Genomic DNA, 19,546 nt, shown 5'->3' on the forward strand with positions numbered 1-19,546 from the left:
CTCACAGCATAGAACATAATGATATCACTTAGCTTTCCTGTATACGATCCTTTGAGACAGGGCTCCGTGTCGACCAGTTGTTGACTTCCACAATATTCCATCCGTGGCGGAAAAGGAATAACCCTTCGGACTTCTGGAGAGGGTGTGAGTCACGGCCGACCGAGAGCTTCATCAACAGAGCGACCAGCACATGAGAAGAAATACTATTAATTCAGTATTCATTATAAATCATAATATGAATTCACATATTGTAATACACATATAGCCACATATCCTAACTATATACAGGTTGAGTATCCCTTATCCAAAACGATTGGGACCAGAGGTATTTTGGATATCGGATTTTTCCGTATTTTGGAATAATTGCATACTATAATGAGTTATCAAGGTGATGCGGCCTAAGTCAAAGCACAGAATGCATTTATATTTCATATACACCTTATACACACAACCTGAAGGTAATTTTAGCCAATATTTTTAATAACTTTGTGCATTAAACAAAGTGTGTGTACATACACACAATTCATTTATGTTTCATATACACCTTATACACACAGCCTGAAGGTCATTTAATACACAAAGTTATTAAAAATATTGTATTAAACAAAGTTTGGGTACATTGAGCCACAGAAAAAGATTTCACTATCTCACTCAAAATAGTCCTTATTTCGGAATATTCCGTATTTCGGAATATTTGACTATGGGATACTCAACCTGTATATATATAACATACATATAATCGGATTGTCCCGAGGCTTCTGGTCCCCAGTGACATGAATGTGGTCTGAACGTGTATGACCATGTACTGAAAAGCCCCAGTTGTGGATTTACCAGGAAACATTATAGTCGACATAAAACCCAAGTATTCGTCGACAGCAGGGATTAGTAACCAGGCAAAAATTACCGTCTTGCGACCCCAAGCGGTCCGAGGGAAACAACGTACAACTGTATATACACAGTTATAAGTCAGATACATCATGTCCATTTACCCCGGGGACAACAGTCGGTGCCGACAGGGTCACCCACATACCATTGTGCCTCCCATATAATATTTACTTTTTATGTTGCAGCGAGTACCCACGTGCGTCGGCGATGCCGACAGGGAACCCCATAGGTGTTTATAACAGAACACTCACGCCTGTCGACACAAATGTACTAAAATGGGTATATCGGACAGGGGGCACACAGAAATTACACACAAGAATGATTTCATGGTCATTCCTAACTGAACTAGTGTCATATAAGTGCAATATAACACTAAAACACTGTGCCCCCCCCACCCTTGTTTGTGCTTTACAAACTTCTTGGCGGGGACAGAGAGAAAATGGCGCGGACTGTATGTGTGAGGCTAAGCCCCGCCCCTCTTGGCGCGCTATAGCTCCACTATACTATATATATATATATAGCCAGGTCGGGGACCGTATATAGTGTAAAGACACTATATACCCTCAAAAACCAATGCAGCTCAGGGCACCCCCCCGTGCGCCCTGCACCTCAGGCAACCGTCGGCATGTGGGAGCCCCGGCGCGCCGCTCGCCCGCAGCTCTCTAATGGCGGGTTATCGCATGCGGCGCCCGGAACCCCCAAATCACATAATATACACCATTAACTTGGTAAATATCTATGCTGCCCAGGGCGCCACCTCCCCCCCCCCCTACCCGGCGCCCTGCACCCATGGAAGCCGGCGGCGGGGGGGAAATGGCGCGCAGTGCGCTATAACGCGCCGGCAGGGGTCTGGTACACGGAGCCCCCGGCAGCGCAAGTTGTCAGTCTAAAAAGAAAACCAAACTAACTCGCTGCCCAGGGCGCGCCTCCCCCCCCCCCAGCGTGTAAGCGGCGGCGGGGGATCAAAGGCGCGTAGCGCTAAAATATGCTGGCGGGGGAATGAAACACGGTGCCCAGGCACCGAAATGCTTTTAAAGGCCAGACTTATTAAGAAAACCAGTAACTTGCTGCCCAGGGCACTCCCCCCCCCAGAGCCCTGCACCCTGCGAGTACTGCTGGTGTGTGGGAGCATGGAGCGCAGCGCGACCGCTGTACCTCAGTTACTGAAGTCTTCTGCCGTCACTGAAGTCTTCTGTCTTCACATACTCACCCGGCTTCTTTCTTCTGGCTCTGTGAGGGGGGTGACGGTGCGGCTCCGGGAACAAGCAGCTAGGCGAACCAAGTGATCGAACCCTCTGGAGCTAATGGTGTCCAGTAGCCGAGAAGCATAGCCCTTGAACTAAGAAGAAGTAGGTCTGCTTCTCTCCCCTCACTCCCATGCTGCAGGGAGCCTGTAGCCAGCAGGTCTGCCTGAAAATAAAAAACCTAACAAAGTCTTTTAGAGAAACTCAGGAGAGCTCCCCTAGTGTGTGATCCATCACTCCTGGGCACAAAGTCTAACTGGGGTCTGGAGGAGGGGCATAGAGGGAGGAGCCAGTTCACACCCAGTTGAAGTCTTTATAGTGTGCCCGCCCAAGCTCCTGCGGATCCGTCTATACCCCATGGTCCTTTTGGAGTCCCCAGCATTCTCTAGGACGTAAGAGAAATATGTAATATGAAGACAGAATAAATCAATGTATACATTTTGATGGGATTAAAGGACCATCTGAGAATACAGGCAAACAATATATTATCAGTGGATTGCACCTAACTTTACTACTACAGGTCAGGTCAACTGTAAGAACAGCACTAAGGAAAGAGGTCCCCGGTGGAAGCCAAATGTGCCATCCTCAGTCAGACTAAATTGCCATCTAGTCAGTGACTAAAACAAGTAATCTGACAGTTTTGTGAGATACCCAATTGTGTCACTATAGTAACCAGCATACGTAACAATCTCATGGGCAATAACACCATTCGTATGCCCAAGTCAGTCCAGTTTCCCTCTGAGATGGAAAAGAATGCTACCACCCTATTAGCAATAGTCCCAAGTTTAGATTGATCTAATATATGTTTTCATCGTGTCCAGCCAAATCTACTGCAATCTTAATTTAAAGACAAACAACAAGCAACCTGGCTATTAAGTGTTGAGGTACAAAACACTGCATCTGTTCTGCATTAGACATGAACATAATAAGACAGAAATGTTTTCAAAGTTGTAAATTACGTAGAAACAGACTAGTTGCTATGGGTTACACAATCTGTTTATAGCACAGCTCCCTGTACGCCAGTTTTTAAAATTGCCCCCCAGAATTTTACAAATACTCAACAGAACCCTCTTATCGCCCTTTGTTACAGCTATATAGTCACGGTAACTTCTCACATTGATTTCAAGCAAGTCTATAGCTGGCGTTGCGTCATGGAGCATAGATGTAACCAATGCAAGGAATGGACTTCCTATTTCTATGTCATATATACCTTCTGTGTTATTCTTGATGTACATGTGTAAGTTGAGCTGCTGCGGGGACTCAATCAGGGCTTTGGCTGCAGTTTCTAGTCCAAGTTGCCTGGCTCTTTGTGCTTTGGTTCCTTTGCTTCCAGTTTTGTAAGGAGTGTACTGCGCAGTAGAGAAGAGTTAGTTCTATAGTAAAGTGCTTTCCACATACGGGTAACAGCTGTGTATACAGACATGTACTAACCACATGGTCAATCTCATCCATAGATCTACAGTTCAGCATTGCTGTCTGTAAGCTGGAATTCAGCTTTCCTTCTTTCCTCAGTTTCTCTACCAGATTGTGAGCTTTTTTGGCAACTGACCTGAAGGAGAAAATAAACTACTGTTGAATCTGGTTATAGGGCCAGTGTTACAGGTATGAGGGCTTTTTCATATGTTCCTAGTAACCTGTCTAAGAATAATGAAATGGAGCAACAATAATTGAAATTTTTTTATGTACTCAGCGTAAAATCCTTTCCTTGTCATCCATCTGGGGACACTGCTAGCTTATGCTGGTTGGACCTCAAGGGTAAGCGCTAGAAGATTAAGCTGATTGGCTGTACCCCCCCCCTCCCCCTCCCCCCCCATAACCTCTCCCACTTCCCTGAAGCCTTATTTCTAACAAAGCAACAAAGACACTTGGAGGAAGCAAAATCACACCACATAAACACCATAAACAGCAAAATGACTAGAAAGGGAGTGATCACAGATTCCCGCAGATGGATGACAAGTAGAGAATTTAGGGGGGGGGGGGGACGACGACACTGCTAAGCTGATGCTGGGATTTCTCTAAGCCCCAACTAGACAAGTAGAATGTAGAATGACCCAAAGGGAATTCAGGACAGGCTTATCTGAAAACCGATACACCTGGCGGATAGCAGAAATAATCCATAAAGCAATGGAACACTTTGCTGCTGGCCAACCCCCTATTTGGGCCATCCACCAACACCAAAAGAGAATCTTTACACCTAATTGAGGCACTACAGTCGATATAAATCCATAAAGCATGTACAACATCCAAAAGACAAAGTTGTGGAAGTAGAAGACGATGCTGCCCCTGGAACAATATCCTGGTTCAAAAGAAACTTTAAGGAGCAACAAACATGGGACAGATGTATTAAGCCTGGAGAAGTGATAAAGCAGTGATAAGTGCAAGGTGATAACGCACCAGCCAATCAGCTCCAATATGTAAACTGACAGTTAGGAGTGACTGGCTGGTGCATTATCACCTTGCACTTATCACTGCTTTATCACTTCTCCAGGCTTAATACATCTGCCCCATAGTGCCTCAATCCACAGGCACTAGAAACAACTGAGGCTTCAGGGAAGGGGGAGGGGTTGTGCGTGTCCTGGGGTGGGGGGTAGCCAATCAGATTAGTCTTCTAGTGGCTACTTCTTAGGTCCAACCCAGCCTCAGTAAGCAGTGTCTCCCAGATTGGATGATGAGGAAATTATACTGAGTATGCACTAAATCCCTATGGGAGTCTTTGGTAATATATGTATATGCATATAAACAAAACACATGAGCAACATACAAGTAACAGCGGAACTAAGGGCCTAATTCCGAGTCAGACGCAAGTTTTGCTAATGCATTCAGCATTACTTTGCACATGCCAAACTTAGGCGTATGCAGATGGACGGAAATCACAAGTATGGACGGACTGATCGGAGCACCTTTTCCATGAAAGAGATGTGTTTCTGGGCTGCGACCATGTGGTCTCATATTGAGTGGGAATGATGTGAGTGTGTCTTTGGCATGTAAGCCAACTTCTGTAGCAGACAGAAATGTCACGCCTCGGGGGGCGTGGCCTAGACAGCAAGCTGAGAGGACGTCTTCTCTAGAAGCTCCTGCCAGCCATATAATATAGGCTTATTTTCTATACTTTTGGGGACTCCTATTACCCCCCTCTATCTCCAGCTGTCACCCCTCAACGTTCCTGAGTGTGGGGCTGAGGCTACGGAGCCAGGGGACTCTTTTAAGGGTCCCTGCGGGTTGTGGCCTTCCCCGCATAGTGAAGCCGGGGACTGTGATGAATCTCCCCTCCCAGAACGGACGCCGAAAAGCCCCTTCCGCCAGCGGACATCTGGGTCGCCTTCCCCTGCATCGGGAGCAGCAACAGTGCCCGGGGCTGTCCCCCAAGTGAGCCGGCGGCGGCAGTGTGCAGAGGACGTACCCGGCGACGGCCCCGAGCGGCCGACAGGCTTCCCTCCCGCAGGCTCCCCCTGAGCGCCCGGAGGTCCAGTACTGCGGCGCCCCCGTCCCTGCGGGAATCCGTCTGCGGCTGTAGACGACTCGCTGGGCAGTACGGGGAGATCTTGTGGCCCCCTCCAGCGCCGGGCTGCTGCGGCCCCGTCCACCCCGCTCGGGATCCTGGGGCTGAAGTTTGGAGGTGATTTCCCATCCGAGGCCTATATCCAGCACTGAAGCCGGGACCTCGGGTTTGGCGCATCTCCGCAAACGGGATCCGGAGCCGGGTCGCGGCCGGAACGGGACTGGTAGCTGTCTCCCCCGCCGCCTGAACTCCCTCTCTGGCCAGCTCCTACCTGTCTGTGACACTCGGACACCAATAGGAGAAGGTGGGCTTCTTCTCTGCCTCCTTCCACAGCAACTACACTCCGTGGAATCCCCCTGCGTTTGCTCCAATTGGCAGCCATCTTGGGACACCTGAACTGTAAGTAGCAGGGCCTGCCCTGCATCAGACCTTTGCTCTGTGGCCCTTGTTCCCCAATATCTCCACCAGCCTGCCTCTCACCTCATCAGTGTACTGGCGCGCTCACCCTTCTGTGGCCCTCCATAGCTACATGCATAGCTGGCGACTTGGCTGGCCTGCGACCCTCCTTAGCTTCAGCACTGCAACCTTTAACGGCAGCTCCTGCCAGCCGGAGTCGCACAGTGGGTGTGGTGGTCCCCCTCCACTGTGTTACAAGTATCCGTCACTCTAACCCCGCTACCCGCGATCTTCCTGCCTCTACCTGAGACTGTATATTTGTTAATATCCCCCGGGGAGCCCGGAGGGGGTTGGCGACCGCTCACACTGCTCGCACCTCCCAAGCATTGAAGGAGGCCCGGAGGACGGGAAGCGCCGACCACTCTTAATTTCATACCTTCATGGTGGAGGCTCTCACCCCTGTTGCGGTGCTGCTTTATATTCTGATTTATCTGCACTCACGCATTACAGTGCACCCGGCTGGGCTACTCCGGCCATACTCTGTGAATTGCCTATGATGTGATCTCAATATGTGATACACCCGGTCCAGTGGGTGACTCTCATGCTATAGGAGCTTTCCCGTCCCTGACCAGGTGTTGACTACCAATCTACCTCATTCCTCTCCGTCACTATGCCTAAAGGGGGGAAAAAGTCCAATGCCCATAACTTGGTGGGCTACTTCAAGAATTCCACCCCGTCCTCTACTCGGAAATCATCATCACCTCCGCCCACGTCAGCACCATCCGACCGTGACTCGGAAGATGACTCTTCCTCCACTCCTGCCACTAAAGCGGATGTCGCTCTACTCCTATCCGGGATGCGCAATATCAAAAAGTCAATCCGTGCGGAGGTGCAGGAGGCTATTTCTGGTCTGAAAACGGACATGGACAGCTTGGGAGCCAGAGTTGACGCTGTTGAATGGAAACAAGAGGACCTTATCGCCTTTCAACAAGAATCAGAACAGGAGATAGCTCAAATGCGTACAGATGTTATGCTATTAGCGGATAAACAAGAGGATTTAGATAATAGAGGCCGTCGGAACAATCTTCGAATCCGTAACGTCCCCGAGACGGTAGAACAGACCCACCTAACTGATTACCTGCTCCGCTTGTTCCGCTCACTCAGTTCCTGACGATATGCTACTCCTGGATAGGGTACACAGGGCCCTACGTCCTAGATCACAAGAGGCTAAAACGCCGAGGGATGTAATTCTATGTTTCCATTATTTTGCGGTCAAAGACCAAGTCTACGTCAAAGCTCGGATGTCTCCAACCATTTCTTTCGAGGGCTCCGATCTCCTAGTCTTCCAGGACTTATCACCGGTTACGTTGAATAGACGGAGAGAATTGAAGGACATAACTAAAACCCTGAGAGACAACAATATTAGATACAGATGGGGCTTCCCCTTTGCCCTACAAGTCAGATCTGATGGTAAAGTCCTCTCTGCTAGATCCCCCGACGAGGCCCTTCAACTACTCCGTCACCTGAACATCTCTGGCCCGCTGACTATCTCTCAGCGCCCCCCCCCCCCCCCAGTCAACACCTCCCCTTCCCTCACGGCCCCGTCCTCCGATTGGAACACTGTTGGCTCTGCCTCCCATGCCTCTATGGGTACATGACTTTACATCTGGTGCTGCCCTTGAATGGGCCTCACCCCCGCAATGGCTATCGCTGGATCTCCAGATGTCTCTTGGTGTTCCATCAGTGTCCCCATACTATGCGGAACCCTATGTTTAGTTAATGTTTGCTGTTTTTTGCCTTGTTATATCTGTGGGGGTTGGGCCTGTTTGGGTCCTGGGACCGGGGACCTCCGCGGTTGGCCGCGCGGCCCCCGGCCTCGGGTGGCCCGACCGGGTCACGCTCTCTTTTTTTTGTTTCTAATAGTCTCAATGTTACTGTTTCTGTCCTCCACTGCGATTCCATGCTTATTTCTCGGTAACTCAGGCAGTGGGGGTCCACGGACCTCTATCTCTTCTAAGGTCGGGCAGTAATCCCACCGTGTTTCCTCTCTGTCCCTTTAGATTTGCTCTCCCTCCTTGCCTCCCCCCCCCCCTCTTCCCCCTCTTCCCCCCCTTCCCTTTAGCTCCTTCTACCTACTAACTACAATATGCACTTCGCATAGGTTTTACCCACACACGGGTCCCGGTCCTCGCAAACCTCTCCTCTGTGCGGCTGGGTTCACCCATCCCGCATTCGGCCCTTACGGTCGACGTCGGAGGAATTAGGCTTGTAGGCCTGTTCCTTCCTTGGGTCCGACTTGTGAGAATAGATTCTTTATGATTGTTAATTGCAGTCGCTATTATAAGCCTGTTTCTTCTCTGTTCTCCTTCCACTTCTCTTCTTCTTTCTCAGGTCTTTTTCCCTTCTTTTTCCCCTCTCTCTTCGGGGGTCCCGCCGGTGCGCTTCAGTCTGAGTGGTGCTTAGAATAGTTTCTTAGAATAGTTCTTAGAATAGTTTCCCTGAACACGAAGGGCCTGAACAGTCCACACAAACGCTCCCTCTTATCTCAGTCCCTCAAACAACTCAAAGGCGATGTTATATTCCTACAAGATATGTCACACCTCTTTAAGACGGACCTTTTGCAACTAGCATGGAGTGGTAGCATGTCCAGATATTAACGACCGTTGCGGCTGCAGACAGAACAACAGTTGACGGGACGGCATTCCACAGGCAGACGCACACACATGCGGTTTCTGCATTATCATTAGCTAGTGAGTAGGGACCTATTCTAGGTCCAAAGGGCAATAATGACACACAAGCTAAGCCCACTATGTTCTGAACGTGAGCTTTGCCCACATGTGAATGCCTCGTTACTCCAGAGCATACGCAGCGCGAAAAACACACAAAACTCAATTTAATTCAATTCTGTATCAGCCCAAAATTGTTAAAATTATAATTTTCAGTAAGAAATAGTTACCATATAAAATGTATCTGGCTATAACGTTATGAGCTTTGCAATGTGGCTATTTAGGGTATTCACAGTTAATTTGGGAAGTCCTTGGACACTGCAGAACATACGAGGAGTACTGCGGCTTCTCCCTAAAAGAGAATATGGAGAAATGCCAGAGCCCAGCGCTGCTATTTCTAGGCAGTTTCCCATCTGCCACAGAACTTTCCACTGACCTTAAGATGATTTATCTCTATTTCTATTCTTTAGTTGTTCCGTTTAAGGCAGAAATAGAATACTGAAGAAAACCATTTTACATTCACTTAATTCTGCATTATTACTCAGCCATCACTGAACTACAAACCCCAGCATGCACTGTTCAGCAGAAACTGGATTTTGACAACCAAGGGTAATGGCAACCCTGGTCTCTCCATAGCTAGTTTGTGCCCTGGCAGAAATGACATGCTGGGACTGCTAGTTCCACACAAGAGGCCTACTACAGTGGGTGCAATAATTAGGTTTCACACAGTAAAATCTTACCGTAATTCCTCCAAGCTTTGCTGCACTTCTCTCAAAGCATCTGCGTCAAGATTGTTAATCAGCTCCTTTCTATAACGAGCAATAAAGGGAATGGTGTTCTCATCCTGAAAGAGCTGGATCAGGTTTGAGCAAACCCAGGATTCTATATTGGTCCTTTCTGATAATACCTAAATAAAAGACAGATATTTTTTTTTAGATGTGATAAAGCTGCATTGAGTGTATAAAACTCTCAGCAAGTGTACAAATCTACACTCACGCTATTGTCAATAATAAAACACCCCTATGAGACTGGAGAAATCCGCAGGAGAGGAGAGGACCTCTGTAGACTCTCACATGCATGCAGTATAATTTCAGAGCACAGCAAATATGATTTGCTTGTATTAAATGAACAATAGTGCCAGTGTCTTATTAACTCAAATAAAGCAACTGGGGGCGACACAACTATGGTGCTAGCTTGTACTGATTAATTTGATGTGCAACATTTGGACATCTGTGTGCAAATGAGTCTGAATATGTGTACGAAGTGCTACAGTGCAGCAGCTGCAGCTTCTTCTCACACCAAGTTCCGTCGTGCTTCATCTGCAACTTTGTATGTTAGATTGTAAGCTTGCGAGCAGGGCCCTCCTACCTCTATGACTGTTTGTTTTTACCCAGTTTTGTCTTCTAATTGTGGCCAGTTGTAAAGCACAACGGAATTTGCTGCGCTATATAAGATACTGTTAATAAATAAATAATAAATAAAATAAGTACCTGTACAGCCCAGTGTCTCTAGTATATTGTGAGTGGTGTTTCACTGAATCTACAATCCAAATACGATGCAAATTTTAAAGGAAACTACAGCACCCTACACCTTTGGGAGTGTCTCAGTCATGCTGGAAGTCTTTCCTTGTATGATGTATAGACCCAAGGGGTTACATTCAATAAGATACGGAAACTGCCGTTTTGTCAGAAAGACGTCAGTTTCCAATTGATTGAGGTCAGAAGGGGTTCAGACCTATTTAATGTTGGGCAGTTTCATCCGACTTGTCGGAAGACTGTCGGAATACACACGGACGTGTATTGTCGGAAGCGGGACCAAACCCGACAGGTTTTAGCACCGTTTCCGACAATGTAAATCCGACTTTAACAAAAGTCGGATTGATATTGTGGTGAATGGGCCAAACCTGTCGGGTTTGGCATGGCATTGAACAGAGAGCTGTCGGGTCCTTTCTGTCGGAAAGGACCCAACAGCTATTGAATACACCCCTAGGAGGTAAATCGACTAAGCTGTGAGTTTTTTTAGAAGTGGAGATATTGCCCATAGCAACCAATCAGATTCTAGCTATTATCTTCTAGAAGCAGTTAAATAAATGTTAAGTGGAATCTGATTGGTTGCTTTGGGCAACATCTCCACTTCTAGAAAAATTGTACCTTCGTAAATATACCCATAGGTTGACACATCTCTACGCTCTAATTCTTACGATCTGCAGATGTGTACATCAGTCCGTTTGGAGAAGTCTGTACTATGATGCAGGGTGTGATAGATACACACACAGCATTGTGTCCTAGGCTGCCGCTCCCATTAGTCCTGGGATAACTTTCACATCAAAAACACTTTCATCCGTCACTCTCTTTTTATATCAGAAGCTTTCACATGGAAGGGTCCAGACGCCCCAACTGCTTGCTACATGGGTGGTCATTCCGAATTGTTCGCTCACTAGCAGTTTGTAGCAGCCGTGCAAACGCTATGCCGCCTCCCACTGGGAGTGTATTTTAGCTTAGCAGAAGTGCGAACGAAAGGATCGCAGAGCGGCGGCACACTTTTTTTGTGCAGTTTTTGAGTAGCTCAATACCTACTCAGCGCTTGCAATCACTTCAGACTGTTCAGTTCCTGTTTTGACGTCACGAACACACCCTACGCTCACCCAGCCACGCCTGCGGTTTTCCTGGCACGCCTGCGTTTTTCTGAACACTCCCTGAAAACGGTCAGATGACACCCAGAAACGCCCTCTTCCTGTCAATCACTCTGCGGCCAGCAGTGCGACTGAAAAGCTTTGCTAGATCTTGTGTGAAACTACATAGTTCGTTGCATTTGTACGAAGCACGTGCGCATTGCGCCGCATACGCATGCGCAGAAGTGCCGTTTGTTTACCTCATCGTTGCACAGCGAACGAATGCAGCCAGTGATCAACTCGGAATGACCACCATGGTGTAGACTTCTTAAGGAATTTCTTCTGCTACAAAAGCTTATTTTTCTTCACAGGGGTTGCCCTGAAATGTGATGGAATATGGGCTCCGTGGTTGAATATACCTGTGAGTGTGATAAATTTTGCTGGATGAATGACTAAAAGCTTAACTCAAATGTTAGGGGGACAATTCAGTCCTAGGCCATGTGCAACCAGACATCACCACACTATCCAGCTGAACACAATAATGCTTATTTCGCAGAAAGATAAAATAAACTGATAGACATGAAGTCGTCCATGCGGAGACATCCCAATTAGATACCAACTAATTCTCCTATTATGCATTATTCTAGAGACAGTCATTGTATGAACACTAGACACTAGAATTCCGTCCATACCTCTACAAAGTTCCAGTTCATGTCTGTTCTGTCACTGTCGGAGCCCCTGTATTTTACTGGCTTCCCAGCAGGATCAGAAGACGTTTTGAGTTTTTTTACAGGTGGACCGCCAAACGTGAAATCATCTGGCGGCTCCTCCTCCACTGGGGCACCCTCGTCTTTCACATGTATGTCCATGTTCAAGCTACTGGTTGATGGGAATTCCTCGATGCCAAAACTCTTCCGCTCTGCCTTCACTGTAACCAGCTTTGGACCTGCCTTCCGCGGGGTCGGGGTCTTGGCTTTTACTGTCTTGGCTTTTACCGTCTTTGGCTTTTCCTGTTTAATAGGTTGATCAAGAGATATTGATATTCTCTGCAAGGAAATAAAAATATGGTGAGAAATTGTAACTCTGTATTTTGTATTACTTTACAATCACAGCATTTAACCCCTTCAGTGGCAGGTTTCCAAATTAAATTGAAGTGGGAGCGGTGGGGAAGGAGCAGGGGGGGGCGAGTGATGGACAAGGCGAGGTAATCGCCTGGCGATCGCCCGCAGGGATTGCCAGCCCCAGCGCTGATTCCCGGCCCCTAGCGGGTCCCGGAATCAGCATAAGACATTTTACAGCTAAGCCCGCTCCCTGGCCAATAGGAGTCCGGGGGAAGCGGCCTAAGCTCCATAATGGAGTATGCCGATTCCCGGGCGCCGTGCACGCTGCATGGCTCTCCCCGGGAAATCAGTCAGTAGTACGCCCAGAAATCTTCCAGGGTTGCCAGCACTGTCAGCGCTGGCAACCCCAGAAGATTTCCGGGCATACCACTGAAGGGATTAATATTAGAGCAGAAAATTCAATAAAAATATAACGAATATAGCAGATCTCAATTGTAGGTGAATCTTCTGCCGCTTATACCCTATTGCTTGGAAGATGGAGAGATGCCATGTTGTATACGAGTGTAGTGAACGGTCCCTTTTGTCTTTGTGATTGTCTTTTTCACAAAATGCAGCTTTCAATAATCCCAAATGGTAAACAAATGTATTCAGACATTATGCAAAAAGTGCTATTCATTATCATCCACTTTTATATATGTGCTGCCACAAGATGTACACAGAGTTGTACAGGAATAACAAACAAAATAATACAAACAAAGTGTGGAGGGAATACAGGAAGGTGGAGCGGTTCTTAATGGCCAGTAGAAGCAAGTAATGGGAGAGGGAGGAGAAAGTAAACCAGAAATCAATGATCTTAGAGCCTAAATCAGGTTGGATCGCAAATCGCGATCCAACCAGAATTTGTGCGTTCACCCGACGGGCGCATGCGCCGTAACTGCAGTAAATGCGAACGCCTCTGCCTGCGGTGGGCGGCGCCCAGCAAGCGAGACTAAGGATTGCAAATTCTGCCAAAAAGCAGAATTTGCAATCCTTACTGAATTAAGGTCCTTAGTGTAATTATAGCATGGTCAACCGTAAAATAAACAACTCTACACACACACTAATATGATAGATAGATAGATAGATAGATAGATAGATAGATAGATAGATAGATAGATAGATAGATAGATAGACTGCTCAAAAAAATAAAGGGAACACTAAAATAACACATCCTAGATCTAAATGAATAAAATATTCTTATTAAATACTTTGTTCTTTACATAGTTGAATGTGTTGACAACAAAATCACACAAAAATTATCAATGGAAATCAAATGTATTAACCCATGGAGGTCTGTTACATAAAATACATCCCTTTTATTATTGAGGAGAAGATGTATCCTTCGTATGACAACTTGAAAGTTTCTCTGATTTGTTCTTCCTCCTCTCGTAGAACCATACAGTGATCCCAGTGTTCATAAAAAACAAAAGTAAAAGAAAAGATGTGTAGGACAGTTTTGCACCAATCTGATTATTTCCACAACTCAGGAAGTAGAAAGGGCGTACCCCACTCACACAGAAACAAGTGAGTGGAAACCCATAAAGGTATCTTTCAATTGGATAGATTTCTTTAAAGTATTGAAATCTAAATCTCAGGAGCGTACCCAAGACTCACAATGGTGAAATGATGATGAATCACATAAAGGTATCTTTAAAATCTTTAAGATCTGTCAGATGCGTACCGAAACTTACACAATTTGCAGTTGGGACATATATATAAAGGTATCTTTGGGATTTTCTACCATCAAGAAAAATGCGTACCACAACTCCCTGGATATATAGATATTCGACTCCTATCACGGTATCTTTATCCACGGTCACAGGAAATTTTCCCACACAGGATACACGGAAAAAACAGGAAAGGATTCCTCTTTGTTTAATTAAAACGGAGGATTTATTTCCCAAATACATCCAAAAAAACAAAACATTTTTTTCCTTCTTAAAAAGTGATGAAGAACAGCAGAATAAAAAGCAGAATAAAAATGGATCCAACTTTGATCGTCCAAGGCTACTCACAGTACTGTTTGTTCAACGCGTTTCGGTCTTTAGCAGGACCTTTATCAAGAACTGCCTGTACTGTGGGGAGTCTGGATATTTATAGTACAAACATCCAATCAGTGAGCAGCAGGAAATTGCATAGTTAATTACATAATTCCATTTCTTTAAAACATGATCAAAATTATATATATATTTAAACAAATAAACCTACATTATATTGAATCCCATTGAGAGTATACCACATAAAATATGAAGCCCCAAAACTCTGTTTGGGCCACGATTACAAAAAAACGCTGAGAATTGTGGGAAATGTAGGCAATAGAGCCGAGCTCCAATGACCATATAAGGAGTTCCGCCGGAAATTGCAGCTACCAATGGATACACAGAAGTTACCAGTGTTACCAAAAAATAAGATTTTACTCACCGGTAAATCTATTTCTCGTAGTCCGTAGTGGATGCTGGGGACTCCGTAAGGACCATGCTGGGGACTCCGTAAGGACCATGGGGAATAGACGGGCTCCGCAGGAGACTGGGCACTCTAAGAAAGATTTAGTACTACTGGTGTGCACTGGCTCCTCCCTCTATGCCCCTCCTCCAGACCTCAGTTTAGGAAACTGTGCCCGGAAGAGCTGACATTACAAGGAAAGGATTTTGGAATCCAGGGTAAGACTCATACCAGCCACACCAATCACACCGTATAACTTGTGATAACTTACCCAGTCAACAGTATGAACAACAACAGAGCATCAACAATGGATGCCAACATAACATAACCCTTTATTAAGCAATAACTATATACACGTATTGCAAAAAGTCCGCACTTGGGACGGGCGCCCAGCATCCACTACGGACTACGAGAAATAGATTTACCGGTGAGTAAAATCTTATTTTCTCTAACGTCCTAGTGGATGCTGGGGACTCCGTAAGGACCATGGGGATTATAGCAAAGCTCCCAAACGGGCGGGAGAGTGCGGATGACTCTGCAGCACCGAATGGGCAAACACCAGGTCCTCCTCAGCCAGGGTATCAAACCTGTAGAACTTAGCAAATGTGTTTGAACCCGACCAAGTAGCTGCTCGGCAAAGCTGTAATGCCGAGACCCCTCGAGCAGCCGCCCAAGAAGAGCCCACTTTCCTTGTGGAATGGGCTTTCACTGATTTTGGATGCGGCAATCCAGCCGCAGAATGAGCCTGCTGAATCGTGTTACAGATCCAGCGAGCAATGGTTTGCTTTGAAGCAGGAGCACCCAGCTTGTTGGATGCATACAGGATAAACAGCGAGTCAGTTTTCCAGACTGCAGCTGTCCTGGCTACATAGATCTTCAAAGCCCTGACTACATCAAGCAACTTGGAATCCTCCAAGTCACGAGTAGCCGCAGGCACCACAATAGGTTGGTTCAAATAAAAAGATGACACCACCTTCGGCAAAAATTGCGGACGAGTCCGTAATTCTGCCCTGTCCATATTGAAAACCAGATAGGGGCTTTTACATGACAAAGCCGCCAATTCTGACACACGCCTAGCCGAAGCTAAGGCCAATAACATGACCACCTTCCACGTGAGATACTTTAGCTCCACGGTCTTAAGTGGCTCAAACTAGTGGGATTTCAGGAAACCCAACACCACGTTGAGATCCCAAGGTGCCACTGGTAGCACAAAAGGGGGCTGAATATGCAGCACTCCCTTAACAAACGTCTGAACCTCAGGAAGAGAAGCCAGTTCTTTTTGAAAGAAAATGGATAGGGCTGAAATCTGGACCTTTATGGACCCCAACTTTAAGCCCATAGTCACTCCAGACTGTAGGAAGTGCAGGAACCAGCCCAGCTGGAATGCCTCTGTAGGGGCCTTCCTGGCCTCACACCAGGCAACGTATTTTCGCCATATACGGTGATAGTGTTTTGCTGTCACGTCCTTCCTAGCCTTTATCAGCGTAGGAATAACTTCATCCGGAATGCCTTTTTCCGCTAGGATCCTGCGTTCAACCGCCATGCCGTCAAACGCAGCCGCGGTAAGTCTTGGAACAGACAGGGCCCCTGTTGCAACAGGTCCTGTCTGAGAGGCAGAGGCCAAGGTGTTACTAGTGCGTCCACAGCTATCGCCTGAGGGTCTCCTGACCTGGCGCAATACCTTTGTAGCTTTTTGTTGAGACGGGATGCCATCATGTCCACCTGTGGCAGTTCCCATCGATTTGTAATCTGAGTGAAAACTTCGTGATGAAGTCCCCACTCTCCCGGGTGGAGGTCGTGCCTGCTGAGGAAGTCTGCCTCCCAGTTGTCCACTCCCGGAATGAACACTGCTGACAGTGCTTGCACGTGATTCTCCACCCAACGAAGAATCCTGGTGGCTTCCGCCATCGCCACTCTGCTTCTTGTGCCGCCCTGGCGGTTTACATGAGCCACTGCGGTGATGTTGTCTGACTGAATCAGCACCGGTTGGTTTCGAAGCAGAGGCTCCGCTTGACTCAGGGCGTTGTATATGGCCCTTAGTTCCAGGATATTTATGTGCAGACAAGCCTCCTGACTTGACCACAACCCTTGGAAGTTTCTTCCCTGAGTGACTGCCCCCCATCCTCGGAGGCTCGCATCCGTGGTCACCAGGACCCAGTCCTGTATGCCGAACCTGCGGCCCTCGAGAAGGTGAGCACTCTGCAGCCACCACAGAAGAGACACCCTGGACCTCGGGGACAGGGTGATCAGCCGATGCATCTGAAGATGCGATCCGGACCACTTGTCCAACAGATCCCACTGAAAGATCCTCGCATGGAACCTGCCGAAGGGGATGGCTTCGTATGATGCCACCATCTTTCCCAGGACTCGCGTGCAGTGATGCACCGACACCTGTTTTGGTTTTAAGAGGTCTCTGACTAGAGTCACGAGCTCCTGAGCCTTCTCCGCCGGGAGAAACACCTTCTTCTGGTCTGTGTCCAGAATCATGCCCAGAAAGGGCAGATGCGTCGTAGGAATCAGCTGCGACTTTGGGATACTCAGAATCCAGCTGTGCTGCTGCAACACTTCCTGAGAGTGTGCTACGCTGATCAGCAACTGCTCTCTGGACCTCGCCTTTATGAGGAGATCGTCCAAGTATGGGATAATTGTGACTCCCTGCTTTCTCAGGATCATCATCATTTCCGCCATTACCTTGGTAAATATTCTCGGTGCCGTGGAGAGCCCAAACGGCAACGTCTGGAATTGGTAATGACAGTCCTGTACCACAAATCTGAGGTACTCCTGATGAGGTGGATAAATGGGGCATGCAAGTAAGCATTCTTGATGTCCAGAGACACCATAAAATCCCCCTCTTCCAGGCTTGCAATGACCGCTCTGAGCGATTCCATTTTGAACTTGAATCTTTTCAGATAAATGTTCAGGGACTTTAAATTCAATATGGGTCTGACCGAACCGTCCGGTTTCGGTACCACAAACATTGTGGAATAGTATCCCTTTCCCTGTTGAAGGAGGGGAACCTTTACCACCACCTGCTGGAGATATAACTTGTGAATTGCCGCTAATACTACTTCCCTTTCCATGGGGGAAGCTGGCAGGGCCGATTTGAGGTAACAGTGAGGGGGCATCACTTCGAATTCCAGCTTGTATCCCTGAGACACGATCTGTATAGCCCAGGGATCCACCTGTGAGCGAACCCACTGGTGGCTGAAATTTCGGAGACGCGCCCCCACCGCTCCTGGCTCCACCTGTGAAGCCCCAGCGTCATGCAGTGGATTTAGCGGAAGCCGGGGAGGACTTCTGTTCCTGGGAACTAGCTGTATGGTGCAGCTTTTTTCCTCTACCCCTGCCTCTGGCAAGAAAGGATGCACCTCTGACTTTCTTGCTTCTTTGTGAACGAAAGGACTGCATTTGATAATACGGTGCTTTCTTAGGCTGTGAGAGAATATATGGCAAAAAATTTGACTTCCCAGCCGTAGCTGTGGAAACTAGGTCCGAGAGACCGTCCCCAAACAATTCCTCACCCTTGTAAGGTAAAACCTCCATGTGCTTTTTGGAGTCGGCATCACCTGTCCATTGCAGAGTCCACAGGACCCTTCTGGCAGAAATTGACATTGCATTTATTCTAGAGCCCAGTAGGCAAATGTCCCTCTGGGCATCCCTCATATATAGGACAGCGTCTTTTATATGCCCCAGGGTCAGTAAAATAGTATCCTTGTCCAAGGTATCCAGTTCCTCAGACAGATTATCTGTCCATGCTGCTACAGCACTACACATCCAGGCCGACACAATTGCCGGTCTCAGTAGAGTACCTGAATGTGTATAAACAGACTTCAGGATACTTTCCTGCTTCCTATCGGCAGGATCCTTTAGGGAGGCCGTATCCTGTGACGGGAGGGCCACCCTCTTAGATAAGCGCGTCAGAGCTTTGTCTACCCTAGGGGAGGATTCCCAGCGCATCCTGTCCGTTGGCGGGAAAGGGTACGCCATAAGTAACCTTTTGGAAATCAGCACTTTCCTATCGGGGGAATCCCACGCTTTTTCACATAACTCATTTAACTCATGTGAAGGGGGAAAAGTCACCTCTTGCTTTTTCTCCCCATACATATAAACCCTCTTGTCAGGGACAGGGTTTACCTCTGATATGTGCAATACATCCTTAATTGCTATAATCATGTAGCGGATGGCTTTAGCCATTTTAGGCTGCAATTTTGCATCATCGTCATCGACACTGGAGTCAGAATTCGTGTCGATATCTGTGTCAACAATTTTGGATAGTGGGCGCTTCTGAGAAACTGACGGCCTCTGCGCTGTAGGATCAGGCAAGGGCTGAGACCCCGACTGTCCTAATGCATCAGCTTTATCCAACCTTTTATGCAAGGAGTTTACATTATCATTTAACACCTTCCACATATCCATCCAATCAGGTGTCGGCGGAGACACGTCATTCATCTGCACTTGCTCTGCCTCCACATAGCCCTCCTCGTCAAACATGTCGACACACGCGTACCGACACACCACACACACAGGGGATGCTCTATATGAGGACAGGACCCCCACAAGGCCTTTTGGAGAGACAGAGAGAGAGTATGCCAGCACACACCCCAGCGCTATATGACCCAGGAATCACACAGTAACTTAGTGTT

The 19,546-nt window shown here is 47.3% G+C and overlaps 1 protein-coding gene across 2 annotated transcripts in view; it reads right to left on the reverse strand.

Moving 5' to 3' along the window:
* The window catches only part of SRBD1 (S1 RNA binding domain 1), a 433,993-nt gene that overhangs the window by 395,365 nt on the left and 19,082 nt on the right, over positions 1 to 19,546 (reverse strand). For both annotated transcript variants that reach the window (XM_063918379.1, XM_063918380.1), the window contains exons 5-8: positions 12,054 to 12,407; positions 9,491 to 9,657; positions 3,561 to 3,678; positions 3,340 to 3,478 (exon numbers count right to left, since the gene is read on the reverse strand). In XM_063918379.1, the coding sequence (XP_063774449.1) occupies positions 3,340 to 3,478; positions 3,561 to 3,678; positions 9,491 to 9,657; positions 12,054 to 12,407 (778 nt within the window). The remainder of the gene's footprint in view (positions 1 to 3,339; positions 3,479 to 3,560; positions 3,679 to 9,490; positions 9,658 to 12,053; positions 12,408 to 19,546) is intronic.

The sequence above is a fragment of the Pseudophryne corroboree genome, chromosome 4, assembly GCF_028390025.1.
Source record: "Pseudophryne corroboree isolate aPseCor3 chromosome 4, aPseCor3.hap2, whole genome shotgun sequence".
Lineage (NCBI taxonomy): Eukaryota > Metazoa > Chordata > Amphibia > Anura > Myobatrachidae > Pseudophryne > Pseudophryne corroboree.